Source organism: Stomoxys calcitrans, chromosome 5, assembly GCF_963082655.1.
Source record: "Stomoxys calcitrans chromosome 5, idStoCalc2.1, whole genome shotgun sequence".
NCBI classification, from domain to species: Eukaryota; Metazoa; Arthropoda; class Insecta; order Diptera; family Muscidae; genus Stomoxys; species Stomoxys calcitrans.
The window spans coordinates 10,099,216-10,114,021 of NC_081556.1; the positions used below are offsets into that span (position 1 = coordinate 10,099,216).

The 14,806-nt window shown below is 38.0% G+C and overlaps 1 protein-coding gene across 1 annotated transcript; it reads right to left on the minus strand.

Annotated features, from left to right (window-relative positions):
* Positions 1-5,697: 5,697 nt before the first annotated feature.
* Positions 5,698-12,888, minus strand: LOC106081227 (protein O-mannosyl-transferase Tmtc3). Its single transcript, XM_013243048.2, has 2 exons — positions 11,521-12,888; positions 5,698-7,951 (listed from the first exon to the last, which is right to left on the minus strand). Exons 1-2 carry the CDS (start codon positions 12,740-12,742, stop codon positions 6,114-6,116), a joined length of 3,060 nt encoding a protein of 1,019 aa, XP_013098502.2. The 5' UTR covers positions 12,743-12,888; the 3' UTR covers positions 5,698-6,113.
* Positions 12,889-14,806: the final 1,918 nt, after the last annotated feature.

Consider the following 14,806-nt stretch of genomic DNA (forward strand, 5'->3'; position numbering starts at 1 on the left):
AGCTATATCTATATATATATGCGTGCTGCATCATATTCGGGGAGGATGGGTAGGAGTTTAACATAGTTCACTCTATTTAATTTCAGCAAAATCGTGAGGGGAAAGGCCTTCAATCTGGAGATCGCACTATATGGGGTCTATACCGTTAAATAGTTCGATCTAAACCATACTCCACACGAACGTCGAAGGGTCGAACACAACTCACTGTGTTAAATTTCACCTCGGGTATGTATACTAGATTTCTTTAAATCAGATGAAAATAGGTTCAAGACCGTATGACTGATGAAAATAGGATCAAGACCATAAATAGGGAGAACGATACATATAGCAGCTATATTTAAATATGATGCGAGCTGCCCATATTCGGGGAGGATGGGTAGGTGTTTGACATAGTTCACTCTATTCGATTTCAGCAAAATCGTGGGGGGAAAGACCTTCAATCTGGAGATCGCACTATATGGGGTTTATACCCTAAAGTAGTTGGATCTTAACCATACTCCACACGAAAGTCGAAGGGCCGAACACAACTCACTGTGTTAAATTTCACCACGGGTATATATAAACAAACATTTCTTAAAAATCCGATGAAAATAGGTTCAACACCTTAAATCGGGAGAACGATACATATAGCAGCTATATACAATATATAAATATAATCCGATCTGCACCATATTCGGGGTGGAGTTGTAGGGGTTTGACATAGCTCGCTCTATTAAATTTCATCAAAATTGGGTGATAAATACAATATTTCTGGTTTCTATACCCTAAAATGGTTCGACCTGAACCATATTCCACACAAACGTCGAAGGGTCGAACATAACTCACCGTGTTAAATTTCAACGAAATCGGGTAAATGCAAGCTGGATCATATTCAGAAAGAATAGCGGGGATCTTAACACAAATCGCTTTGTCAAATTTAAGCGAAATAGGGCAATAAAAACGGCTTTTATGGACCTAGGACCTTAAATCAGGAGATCGTTCTATCTGGGGGCTATATAAGATAAAGACAGATCTTGACAATGTTTGGCATGGATGTCGTGGATATCGTCCTATATAGCTCATCTCTTTGAACTTAACCTGCTTATGAACAAAAAAGCCCGGCACGGGATAGCTGTAAGCACCACACAGGCCGGAACATTGAGGTACAATCTGTGTGATGTTCATTGCAGTCACGAGAAGCTTAGCTGCGAACTTTCGGGCGCGTCCACAGGTTGCGGATAGTGAAATGCTCCGTACGGAGTAGGTGCAACGGCAGTTGCGGACAATCAGCAGTATCGAGCGGAGTCTCGGTGAGAGGCCGGGCAGCAACGGCACTTGCACAAATACTGAGTGCCCGTGATGCTCGATATGACAAGGCAAGTTATTGGTGCCTTTTAATAACAAATGGGCACTATGTTCCCGCGGCGATCGGTCGTATAGACCGGAACGAGCTTGCTCATCTACAGCAGTTTGACGAGGATCGCCACCTCCACATGAAAATATGGCTACAACAACAACAATATGAACAAAAAAGAATCTCTCCATAGTTTCAGCTCAATATCATAATTTTGAATGACTGTAGCATGATTTCAACAGACAGACGGAAGGACATAACTAGATCATCATACATTTTTACGAGGGTCAATAATATATACACTTTATAGGGTCGGAAATAAATATAAAATCCTTCGGTGGTGGGTATAAAAACTAAATACTAAAATACATATCCCAACTTCTGTTGTTTCCTCTTATAACTATAATTTGTTCACAAATCACAAAATATTATTACACTTCTGAATTATTGATGGCGAGTACAAAAAAAAATATAGAAAAACTTTAAAAAATCAAAAAAAAAGAAATAAAATAAAAAAACAAAAAAAAATAAAAAAATAAAAAAAAAATAAAAAAAAAATAAAAAAAAAATAAAAAAAAAATAAAAAAAAAATAAAAAAATAATAAAAAAATCATAAAAAAATTTTTAAAACAAAAATAAATAAAAAAAAAATAAAAAAAAATTAAAAAAAAAATTAAAAAAAATTAAAAAAAAATAAAAAAATTTAAAAATTTAAAAAATAAATAAAAAAAAAAATAAAAAATATATAAAAAAAATAAATAAAAAAAAATAAAAAATATATAAAAAAAAAAAATAAAAAATATATAAAAAAAAAAAAATAAAAAATATATAAAAAAAAATCAAAATTTAGAAAAAATATATAAAAAAAAAATTCAAAATTTAGAAAAAATATATAAAAAAAAATCGAAATTTAGAAAAAATATATAAAAAAAATTCAAAACTTAGAAAAAATATATAAAAAAAATTCAAAATTTAGAAAAAATATATAAAAAAAAATCAAAATTTAGAAAAAACAAATTAAAAAAAAATTTAAAAAAAAATAATAAAAAATTAAAAAGCATTAAAAATATATATATAGCAATCTATAAAACATATGAAATATTTTTAAGAATTTTTCATAGTGGAACAGGTATACTTTTAATAAAAACTTTAATACTAAAGCTAAAATTGCAAGTAAAAAACGATTTTCAAATTTTTTAAGTACGAGTAGAATGGAACGTATACATTCCACTTATCACCTTTTGGACATAGCACTCAGTTATAACCATTTTAGAGAATCCAAAGTTGCCATAAGATATCTTAAAGGAGACAACGATCAATTTCTCGAAAATCCTTATATGGACTCCTAGCCATAAGGGACCACAATGGCAACTGTATAGCAAAAATACCAGATAGTGGTCTGTTTAATCATACTTAGAGCCCATTCAGAGCCATAGCAGATTGATCAAAGTTGGCTAAAGATAATAGTAAGCATATGTACTTTAAAAATGCATATCCCTTGCTATGGGACATACTACGAAGCTATTTAAATTATAACGATAGCATAGCGGCCATTTACACTGATTGTGATCTTACCGTCCTGGTTATTGCCCTGATAGCCAGTACATGGCCGTAGAGATGTTCACAATCGACATTCTTGCGTTAACACCACACTACCTCACGCATTCCTGCAAGAGCGTGTTATGGTCAGGCAGTCGAAAACAGAACATTCCATTAACAAACAGGGGCAAATTTCTCGCATCAACAATAAATGCAGTCCGATTCGAGTTTAAGCTCAATGATAAGGGACCTCACCTCTTCGCCAAGAAGTTTTTACATGGCATAGTACCTCACAAATATCGCCTGCATTAAAAGCCGATGATAACCACAACTGAACATTTTTTCTAATGTTCTCGCCAGGATTCGAACCCAGGCGTTCAGTATGATAGGCAGACTCGCTAACCTCTCCGTAGGTGAAGTTTACAAATAACCATTTCTGCATGAGCTCAGTGAAACGCTATGTGCGTGTCCAAGTACCAGACATTGATTTCAGCGGCACACTCTTGGAATGAAAGTATTACCATCTGGTAGCTCTTCTTACAAGGATGAATCAAAGAGAATGGTTCTAGGCGTCCACGCTGAAACTACAAAGACCGAGATTTGTTCCGTCTATACTTGTAATATGGTCCTACAGTTGGAGGTCGCCGAGTGTTACCGGGTTGCTGTGTTTTATTTTAGTTCTGGATAGATAAGCCGTGGAGGCTGAAAAAACGGAAAAGAAGTTTTCAGTGTAACTCTGTATGTTTGCATTAAGGTGGGAACGCCATTTCCCAACCTGTCAAAACAATACGAGAATAAGGGCAAATATTTCCAATATTTATAAATAAAATTAGCAAAACATGTCTGTTCATAGAAGTCAAATAAAATTATTAAGATTTGTGCACGCAATTATATAAGTAATGGGTTTTAATTTTATTTTGCCATTCATAATAGACATTTCACTTCACAGAAATACCTCTATTGTGAATGTCACACTTATTTATGAACAGCATATCGTGGCAATCCTGACAACAGATGTTCTACATAAGGCTGTACTGGTAATTTATCCAAAACTTTGTTGTCCTATATAGTACTAAAATAAAACACAGCTTGTAGGAGATTCGGTATCATTACGGTACACATAGCACTACTACTAAATTTCCCATAAACAATCCCTTAAGAAACTGGGGATACTTCTCTAAAAGCAATGAGTGCAATTCGATTAAATTTGAAGCTCAATCATAAGGGGCCTCCTTTGTATGCCGCCACTTAGTAGAGAAGCTTTAACATGGCAGCCATACCTCACCTATGTAGCGGCATTAGTTAAGGGATAACCACCGCTGAAACTTGTTCTAATGTTCGCGGCGGGATTTGAATCCAGGAGTTCGGAGTCATAGGCGAACATGCTAACCTCTGCGCCACGGTAACCTCCATGCATAGCACTACGGGCACGTTTATACTGAATAGGAAAAACATTTACTACTCTACTATCTGTTTTTTGCAGCCAACAGATTCCGAAACTTTGGCGTACGTTCTAACTTGAACCAACTATGGAATATATAAAAGAGAATGGGGATAATGTAGGGTGCACAAAATTCCTAGTATAGACATTTGGACCTCACATTTTATTAGTTGGTAGGCACAACAAACCAATTGCTGGCTTAGATGTATGCCCATCATGACATGGAAAGGCTAAAATCTTAGTTTTTTGATCTAACGAATTTTCAAGGATTTACAAGCATTTTAAGTATGGAACATAAATGGAAATAGCTGGCCATATCGTTGCAAAGGGGAAAGAAAAAACAAAAGGCTTGGCGTGACAAAAGGATTGCCAGCAATGAAATTGGTGAAAATGAAGAAGCACACTTTAAGCACGGCACGATATAACTATGAGCACCACACAGGTTGGAACTTTGAGCTCCGATCTGTGTGGTGTTCTTCGCTCAGCTTAGAGCTACCTGACGCATTCACAGATTGCGAATCGTTAAAACTCCATACAGAGTAACTGTAATTGAAGTGGCGGACAATTAGCGACATCGAGTAAGGAGTCTCAGTGAGAGGTCGGGCGGCACCGGCTCTTGATCAAATACTGAGTGACTTTGAAGCTCGATATGAAAAGACGAGTTATTGGTGCCTTAAAATAACCAATGGCCATCAATGACGTTCCAGCGGCGAACGGCCCTATGGACCGGAAAGAGCTTGCTCGCATATAGGAGCTTGAGGTGAATCGCTACCTCCACATGCGAATGCGGCTACAGCAACTGTGTAACAGTTGAAAGGGCAACGAATTGCCCATGTGAATGTCGCGCTCATGAAAAGTCAAAGCCAATATAGATATGTGAGTATTTGAGACATGTGAGGAAGGCGGCAAGACCTCTGAACATTCACTATGCCAGATTTTAACTAACTTCGGAATATGATATAGAAAGCGATGAGAAGCAAGGAATATCAAGTAAAACCTTTGACAGTTACATTTTTTTGCCCACGGCACAATTAAGATCTCAACGCTCTTGTCCACCTTACCTAATGAAACCACATCATGGGTCAAGAACATCCCTTACCTAACGGTTTAGTTTTGTATCGAAATCATCTTCAAGGATTTACTAGCATTTTAAGTTTTGAAGATAAAATTCGTAACTACTGAAAGATTTTTATAAACAAACCCCAATATTTTGACCAATTACTTCCCGGAGTAGTCATTTGGGGTCTCAAACGTCTCAGATATTGTTACCCAAATATGATTTCTCACCCTTTTTTGGGAAAATTGTTACTGAACTGAAATTTTTAAGCTTGCCATTGTTTTTTTTTTAATTTTTATGAAACTCAATCATCTTTTACACAAAAATATTTCAAATTTAAATCAATTCCAGAAAACTTAAAAAAAAACCTTTCTAAAACCTATCAAGTCAATCCTATATAACATTTCCTTAAAGCACTTTTTCAAAAAATAAAAAATCCATAACAATACAAAACTTAAACTACATGTTCCTCATAGACAAAGAAATGTATGTGTAGACCCTAGCCATGATTTTCTCATGTAGCAAACAGAACAGAAAACAAAATTTCAACACACTTACCCACAGCCTTTATACAATTGTTTCGATTTCGAAGTTTTTACAGTGTCTAATCCATCAAAACATAATAAAGAAATGAAGAAACTGGGCTATGCTTAGCTAGGCTCTCTAGCTTGCAGCCAAGGATGATAATGCTGGTCTTAACGTTAAGATTCTGATGCTAAATATCCTTAAGTCTAGTATGAATGCTATGTATGATGTACGGCAGCTTTGGAAGATGCTCCAGTATTCGATGATGATGATGTTGATTTGGTGGTTGAAGATGAAGATGATGGTTTCGATTTTCTATGTTCTTGAGGGCCTACATTATTTGGAGTTTGACTCTGAGTTGCTGTTGTTGTTGATGATGATGATGTAGTTGTTGTTGATGTTGCAATTGTAGGCAGGGGAAATTCTTTTGGATTGAAATCAGCCAAGGCAAGTTGTTTCTCAGGTGATTGATCAGGTAACTTGTTAATTTTCTGCATTCTCTGCTCCACTATTTGCAAGTGACGCAGTATATAGTCTTCTCCCGGAGCCAAATGATGGGCATAGCGCAAACACTTTTGAGCCCTAGCCATGTGCTTTCGCTCCACATAGACCACACACAAATTGTGTAGTCCTTGTATGTTGTGCGGCTCCAATCTTAATATGGAACGATAGCAGGCTTCTGCGGCATCCAAGTCCTTCATGTGGTTTATGTAAATATCTCCCAGCAGGATGAGACCCTTAATGTGATCGGGATGATAACGTATCAGTTGATTGAGGAATGGTACAGCATCCAGGGGACGATTGGCATCGGCCAAAAGCAAGGCCAAATTGAAGAGAGCACTTCTAAAGTCCGATTTGAGATGTATGGCACGTTTGAAAAATTGCTCAGCAGCCTCAAAATCCAACTCATCCATAGCCAGCATGCCCAGATTGAAGAAGACCTTCTCATTATCGCCGCTTTTGTCTAAAACCTTGTGCAAGCGTTCGCGAGACATTTGTCTGGCCTCAGCGCCTCCCATCTCTTGCAGCAATATGGCGGAATTCAATAAGGCCTGCTCATGTTCAGGATAAAGTTCAAGAGCTTTGTTGAAGTAGACATTGGCTTGGGCACTTTTGCCCTGCTCCAGAAACACCACACCCAAATTGTAATATATATCTGCATTGTCACTATCATACAAAAGGGCCTTCTCATAGACTTCCTGGGCCTGCAGGGTGCGATTGAGTTTCATCAGGATGTCGCCTCGATTTATATAGGCCTGCACATAATCGGCTCGCATGCTGATGGCTTGACGATACAGGAAATCCGCCTCCTCCAAGCGTGTCTGATTGCGGGCTATTAAGTTGGCCAGGTTGATGAAGACATTCAAATGATTGGGAGCTATGCGGGCTTGATAGCTTTCGCCGGGTTTTATGCGCGGAAACAAAGACTTAGCCTTCAGATAGGCCTTTTCGGCCTCATCGTACATTTTGAGATTGTTGTATGTGCGTCCTACATTTATATGAGCTCCTATATCATCCGGTTGTATATGCACCGCCTGCTGGAAATACAATAAAGCTTCGGTAAACCGGGACTCATTCTCCAGGGCATGGCCCACATTGTTGAATAACTTGGCATTGCGATCGTTGACATGCACTCCACTCATGAACAGGGTGTATTCATTTATCCAATCCTTGTTGCGTTGATATGTTTTCAGGGAATGCGAGGCCAGCAATAGCAAAAAGGCAAATCTAAGGAAATGCTGGTACCATTTGGAAGCTCCATGGGTGTTGCTTAGATGTTCCTGGATTTTTTCATAGCCATAAGCAATCAAAAGGCAAAAACCCATTGAGGGCATATAAAGAATACGTTCGGCTACAACAAAACCCACGGGAAAGAAGAGATTGGAGGCAGGCAAAAAGGGCAGTACGGCCCAGGCCAAACACATTATCAACACACGCGAATGCTGCAGACTTTGGCTACGACAAGCCTTAACAACCAAGGCCGCCAGGGCACCAAATGTGGCCAATGTCGAGACATTACGCCAATCACAAAAGCTCTCAATCAAGGGAACGGTTCCTGGGAGGGTGACACGAAGAGATGTAATTTGTACAAGACTTTTTAGATTCGGGGTTTCAAGGTACTTTTAACTTAACACTTAATTTATTTTTAGATTTAAAAACTTATAATTTTAACACAAACGTTCACTACTTCACTCCACCAGTAATGCCAAGCAACTGAAGCATGCAAGCACATTTAATACAAATAAGAATATTTAAAATTAAAACTAAAAAGTAAACTCAGGTAGCAAAAGAAATATCTCAAATCGTCATTGCCCACATCTAATTTCAACCCTCCAAATTTAGGAAAATCCTTAGGCAGGTATGAATTGCTACGAGTATTAAACATTTACCACTTTTTTGCTTCTTAAAGGCAGCACACACATATCCACAAAATCACAAAATCGTTATAAGATAAGAAAGAAAAATCAAATTTCTTATGTTCCAAGTATATTAAAAGGCAGCTGCTTACTGAAGCTAGAAATACCTAGTCTTACATAAGGAAGACATGAGCGCCTACTTTTAGTGTGACACAATCCATATAAAATAAATGCCAGGTCATAGAGGAGTAAGGATGAACTAAAGAGGGGCCGGATTTGCGGTAAGAGCCAACAGATTGGATGATTGTGGAGGATTGTACAGAATTTTTCTGGAGCTTAAACAGCAGCTTTCTCCACACTGAATCGGGAAGTTCACCATTGTGAATGATTATAAAACAGCTGTAAGTGTGAGCCACCATATGCATATATTGTTGCCGTAAAACAAACTAAGCGATGACTTTCAAAGAACAACAATATGTGTCCATCCATTAGGGTGACTTGATACTTACGTATGGAATTTGCGATCCCTTGCCAGCAACTGCGTGTGGCCTGGGTCATTCCGGTACATAAAGGCTATTGCCATGGGAACGTAGTTCTCAAATATTTGGTGGCCAGTATTTAAAGGATGGACAAAGAAAAACCATTAACAATCTATGAAACCCCGTTTACATTGTTCTTTAATTAATGAGCAGTCTAAATGGGGTTTAAGGTTCTGCTTTCGCCACACTGAACAGGGCTCTTAATTATTGTGAATGACTAAAGAGCAACTGTAAGTGCATGTTATTGTTGCCATAAAACAACACACATCAAAACAAATAAAGCATCTGAACGTATTACCTATCGCTATGAGAACGTGGTCCTCAAATATTTGGCAGGCAGTACTTAAGGAATGGACAAAGAACCCCTATAACCAAACTATAAGGCGCTTGAACGAACTGCGGTGAATTATACAGCTTCAGCGTGGGCCACAGGAGTCAGCGAAACGCATTGGAGATACCTACAAACATATGGTGGCATTGCAGAGCGTCACGGGCTACTACTAGATGACAAGCATTGACTATCCATACGAAGATACCAAGATCATTAAGGTTAAGGATTATTGTGAACTTTTACCTAAGGAATTTCGGTTAAGCTGCCATCAAGGGAATCGCCCGAATTTCCAATTCATTGAGTTGGTACCCCCTTCTAGGGAGAAGAAGAAGTATATTTGGAAGTTTAAGAGCATTAACCGTCATTATCTGACCATTTTACTTACAACCGTCTCATACAGAGCTAGTTTGCTGGACATCCATCAAGAAAATGTAGACAATGCTGGCACATTATGCCAAACAACCATCACGAAATGCTCTATTGTGATTTGTTTATGTAATGTTTGTAACCACTCACTATATTTCACAATTGAGACGAGAAACACATATGCTGTGCAGAGATGGTCCGTATCACGATTTTTTAAGTTTTCGACTGTCGAGAAATTGTAAACGCCGAAAACGTCATATACTTGTATAATACGCATAAAAAGTAGTAAAAGCAATAAAACTCGTAAAAGCTCTCCTATTTGTTTCTATATAAATAATTCATATGTCGGAAAAGTATATCTTATACGTCAGATTTTCCGACAGGCCATCTCTGATGCTGTGTTTTATCCAGATTTTGTCCAGAAAAAGACTGTTTCTTTGACATGGTAACGCCGATTGGCAATATTTGTAAAATAAATTTTAATTTATAAAATTTGCGAATTTTATAAATTATTCGCATTTGCAAGTGCGAAGATAAAAGTTAAATAATATTAAGATAAGTGCACGTAATAAATATTTGGTTAAATTATTTTGGCATTCACAATAGTGCAGGAGACCACACTTAACATAAAAACATTGAAAAACATATCATGGCAATCCTGGAGACAGATGTTTTACATAAGCCTGCACGTGTAATTTTTCCAGAACTTCGTTGTACTGGGTACCTGTCATTTCCATAAAATTTTCGCTGCACTGCACTAAATAGTAAAATGCAAATTTGGCCATGAACATTTCATTATAGGACAGGGGCAAACTTCTCACATAGCAATGAGTGCTGTCCGTTTCAAGTTTAAATTCAATGATAAGATGCCTCCTTTTTAGAGCCGAGTCCGAACTTCGTGACGCAGTGCGACACCTTTTTAGGAAGAAGTTTTATCATGACATAGTACTTCACAAATGTCGCCAGCATTTGTGAGGTACTTTGCGTTTCTAGATATCTGCTTATCGACAAAACTCCCTAAACAATTGCATCTCCACCAACAACAATATTGAGTATTCAGACAAATAATTTCAGCACCAATTTAAATGATTTTTGGTTAAACTGCAATCAAAAACAAAACAATCGTTTTTGCACTAATGCAATGCGGGCAGTTTGTTTAAGCAACAGATATAAAAGTCATACTTATATTCCAGCTGTTTAAAGTATAACGATATGTTCTATTGTGAATTGTTTATGAGCAGCTGTTTTGGTTATGATCAAAATGCAAGTTTGCCCAAGAATATTCCATTAAGGAACGTAGCCAAACTTCTTGCATATCAAAGAGTGCTGGTCGTTTCAAGTTGTAAGCTCATATATATGGCAAAAAGTAGTCCATCTGTTCAATAAAATTTTTTGTATTTTATTAGGCAAAGGAACACAGTTGCCTAATTTTTTTTTGGGTATTTGGGTCCTCTTCCGTTTTTTTCTTTAAGTTGTCCTCTTCTTAGGTATATCAGAATATTTTTAACCAAAAAACTGCTTTGTCAAATCCAAGAATTTTCCAATCCGACGCCAGTGGATGAAAAATTTGCATATTAAAAAAATCCTTAAGATATTCCTGAATTCTTTTGCAGTTTGAAGAACAAGGACCCTAAGGTCCTTATTTCTAAGAATTCTTTAGATTTAGAGCAATGTTTAATATTCTGTGCCTGAGATAAATCCCCAGATTTCTACAGCGACAATTTTGCAGTGTCTTTCTCCCACCTCTGTATTTCATTTGTTATGCAGCCAGCCTTGCCCATCTGCATTTACTTTATACCGCATGCAAGTAACATAAACTCAAAATGTGATTTCTAGTCTTTTTGTTTATCAAATCCAAAGGCGGTGGTCTGCAACAAATCACCTCTCCAACCAGAGCGAGAAAATAAATGCAAGCAACTCTCAAACGAAATACAAAGTGCATCACATCGTCAACAAATCATTCACTCACACAGACATACACACACACAAGGAGCAAAAGATAAAAAAGAAAAGGAAAATATGCATTACTCACCCATAGTCCAGTCGCAGCATAAATCACAAGGGAATAACAGCAGCCAGGTATTCAAATAAATCAAATAGCTGTAGGTAAGCTGACGTATGGGTGCATCTGCAGACGAGGCAGGATTATCGAAACGTGTGAAGACAGGTAGTTGAGAGCCCATTACATAGACACGTCCCACCAGCAGACAGATGGTGAGACAAAATAAAAATGTTAAACGTTTCACCAGAGTTGCAGTCCATACCACAGGAGTGGAATGTAGCTGTTTCGTGGAGGATAAATTTGAATTATTAAATGTTGAGTTAACCGCAGCTGATGCAGTTGCCGTTCCCGCTGTAGTTGCAGTTGTTAACGATGTTGAAGCGGCGGTGGTTGAATTTAAACTGGCCAAGAGTGCATTTTTGGCAGCCTTATTTGTAGGCGATGGCGTTTGCGACGACCACGTAGTGGATCTCTCCTCAAAGAGATTCAGCAAGGTATGCCACAGCTGCAAGGGATGTATGCGTTGCACCACAAACAGCTCGTAAGCCATGCAGATTCCTGCTATGGTAATGCCCTGCTCCTTGCACAACATCGAGGCCAACAGGCATAGAGAGAAGTTAACACATAGCATGGGCCAATGAGTTTTACCTTTGGATTTCACCATTGCGTTACAGCTAACCGCTTTGGCATAGCAGAGAAATGCAGCCAAAAAGAAGAGCGAGGATAACAGTTCAGCACGACCCACCACACCGGTAACAGCTTCGGTGTGTATGGGATGTACAGCAAATAGCAGAGTGCTGACAAATGCACATCTCTGAGCCAGCGTATCGCGTTGAGTGCACTGCCAGACCAAGAGACGACTAGCCCGCTTCCACAGCAAACAGACGGCAATGTGCAGCAGCACATTAACAGCATGATAGCCATAGGGCTGCAATTCATGCAGCCAATAGTTGAAGCGAAATGTCAACACCGTCAGAGGCCGATAGGATTTATGAGAGTGCTCCTTGCGCATTGGGGTGCCCCAGAAATCATTGAGAAATATCTGACGTAATGGGGTGGTGGGTCGCAAATCCTTGTTATCTCGTATGGCACTGATATCATCGAATACCAGACCGCATTGTGTGGAATTGTAATAACATAGCAGGCATAGACAGACTATGGCAAGTAATTGAAAGAGCTGTGTTGAAGTGAAAGGGGTCGTTGTAGGTGACTCCTGCAATCCTGCTGCTGCTGCTGTTGTTGTTGTTGTCATTGTTGTGTTTGTTTGGCCGGCGCCAACAAAGTTGCCGTTGCCATTGCTGCTGCTGTTACCAGCACCACTACATTTTTTGTTATTGTTTATTGCATTGTTGATGACACGATGCGAGGATGTTGTAGTAAAGGACGTTGCATTACTGCTGCTACCACCACCATTTGTGTGTATAACTAAAATGGTCATATTGCTAGAGCTACTACTACTGCTGTTGTTGTTGTTGCTGCTGGTAAAAATATATTTGGCTATTAAAATATGGTTGCTGCTGCTGCTGCTCCCTGGCCTCTAGTTTGCTTGCTCTGATTTTATATTCTAGTTGCTTCCTGCCGTTTGTTACTTTTAGCTTGTCTGTCTGCCGCCACTCTCGTGTAGGTCTGGGGTTCTGTTTTAATATTGAACTTTTGACATGATTTTCACCACCCCTTGAGATTTAATGTGCAGTGGTTGCAATGTGTGATTGCAGGGAATTTTTTCTTCTTTCCTAGTAGGAGTATAAACCCCACACTTCATTCCCTTTTTGCACTAACTTGTCTTTAAATTATGTCGGCTCGATATTTTTGTTTATTTTTTGGATTTTGCTATGTTAAAGAAAATTTCTTAACGCTTTGCTTCTCTCTTTACATTGACCTTCAAGTTGGCGTTGAGTAATAAAGACTTTGTCTTGTCGTCAGCCAATTGTGTGTGTTTTTGGGTCTTCTATTTATTAAAAGATGTGGCCTGTTTTTGTTTCAGGGTTTTACAACTTTGTATTGCTTGCTGCTTCAATAATAAAAAAGGGCTGTGAAACCTTTTTTTTTTTTGGTTTTAGTTTTATAAACTTTTCTGAGCTGTTCTTTTTCTCCCCTTTATCGTTTTGAGCGGAATTAAATTCCCCACTATTTCAACTTGTCCTAGGGCTTATGTGATTTTAAATTTTCAAATTGTTCAGGTATTCCTTTATTACTCCGTAGTTTTCTATTTGCCTGTGAGAGTGGTGTATGAGTATTGGAGTGTGAGTACTTGCTTGTTTTTAACTATTGTAGTTATCCTGAGGGCTTCAAGCTTCGAGCTATAGATGTTGTGTTGTTGACTGGGTTTTGCAAAAAACAAAAACTTTCATAATTTCCATTATTTCCTTCCTTTCTGCTTATTTGAATAGTTTGCTGTCGCTGCAAATCATTTTTTCCTCATTTGTTGGCCAAGTTTTTGTAGTGAGTTTCTTGTCTGGGCCTATTATGCATTCTTTTCCTAGGTGGTTAGTGGTTTGTGATTTATTCTACTTTAGGTGGTTTTATTTCCCAGTTAGTTTTTTATATGCATTTTGTTTTTTTGCTAATGCTGCTGCCTTAGTGGGATTTTAGAAGCGAACTTTTTGTTTATTTACATGCTGCTGCTATTGCTGCTGTTGATTTCATGCATATGCTTAAAACGCTTTTTGTACGCTTTACTCCAACCATGGCAGCATATCTGCAAACAAAAAAAGGCGAAAAGTAAAGAGGATTAAAAATTTACTGACTTTTTTCCATATGTGAATTGGATTCTCATATTGTACATAAATTATAATCGATTTAAAGTCATAGAGATAGGTGTGAGTGAGAATGAATGTGGTGTTTCCATTATTTATTGAAATTTTGCCCATCGACATCCCAATAAGGATTCAGCGGGGAAACTTCTCTTGTATCCATCAAGTGCACTGCGAATCTAGTTTTCAGCTTAATGGTAAAGAACATATTAGGCGACGCCTGTAGTGTAGTCAACAGCATTAGTGAGGGTATACCCTTTATTTGATGTTTCTTTAAACCTAAATTTAGCCTATGAGTCAAGTTGGTCATGTCCCGTCTATTCCTTGTAATGTAAAGAGCATTTCGAGAATGGTTCGACACAACAAGACATTCTCTGACGTGGCCAAAAATTTGAAACTTCAGAGTCCACTTTCCTTCTGGTGACACAAGGGACTTGAACCCCTGCACCTGTTCTAGTTTTGAAGAACACAGTCAACAAAAGTCGCAATACCCCAACTAAAAATGCATTTGAGAATTCCGGTCCCGGAAGAAATTCCCTGACGTGGACAAAAAATCGAACTTC